Raw genomic sequence first — 576 nt, 5'->3', positions numbered from 1 at the left:
AGGACACCCCCAACAAGCAAACCCAAGCATGTATCTTTGCCAGTTTGACCTCAAGGAGAAGAGGAGCTTCTTTGGGCAGCGCAAGGACTATTGGGACTTCTTGTGCCAGGGCCTGGCACGGCGCCGGCAGGAGCATGAGGGCGTTCGCTTCGTCACCTCCCTGGACAAGGTGCACATGGCCTGGCGGGGGTGCCCAGGGGCTCGTCCACACACACACGCGTGCACTTGTGCTTCTTTGCGGGTGCACACCTACTTGTGCATGGGCACACACTCACCTGGCACCAAGAAGCCTCCCACCAGCACTATAAAGGGTTTTTGTCCCTCTCGGGTCCCCACTGTCCCCCAGCCCTGGCCCTGGGGACCCCCTTCCTTCCCGCATGGTCTATGGGGAGGCATGCGAGGGGCAGGCTGGCATGACAGGGCTGGATAACCCCCTCTCCCCTCAGCTGAAGACCTCCGTGGGCAGGGGCCGAGCCTTCCTGCGGTACTGCCTGGTGCATCGGCAGCTGGCGGAGTCCCTGCAGCTCTGCCTCCTGGACCCCGAGAGCCTCCGGTGAGAACAAGGGGCATGGGGAG

At 63.2% G+C, this 576-nt stretch overlaps 1 protein-coding gene across 1 annotated transcript in view; it reads left to right on the top strand.

Moving 5' to 3' along the window:
* The window catches only part of LOC104538908 (RUN and FYVE domain-containing protein 4-like), a gene marked incomplete at both ends in the record, with an annotated part of 4,772 nt that overhangs the window by 1,989 nt on the left and 2,207 nt on the right, over positions 1-576 (top strand). Inside the window, 2 exon segments of the mRNA XM_010182274.1 lie at positions 44-169; positions 467-553. Coding sequence (XP_010180576.1) covers positions 44-169; positions 467-553 — 213 coding nt within the window.

This window comes from Mesitornis unicolor, unplaced genomic scaffold (genome assembly GCF_000695765.1).
Source record: "Mesitornis unicolor isolate BGI_N332 unplaced genomic scaffold, ASM69576v1 scaffold28860, whole genome shotgun sequence".
In the NCBI taxonomy this organism is placed as follows: domain Eukaryota; kingdom Metazoa; phylum Chordata; class Aves; order Mesitornithiformes; family Mesitornithidae; genus Mesitornis; species Mesitornis unicolor.
This window is presented reverse-complemented; position numbering and strand designations above follow the sequence as displayed.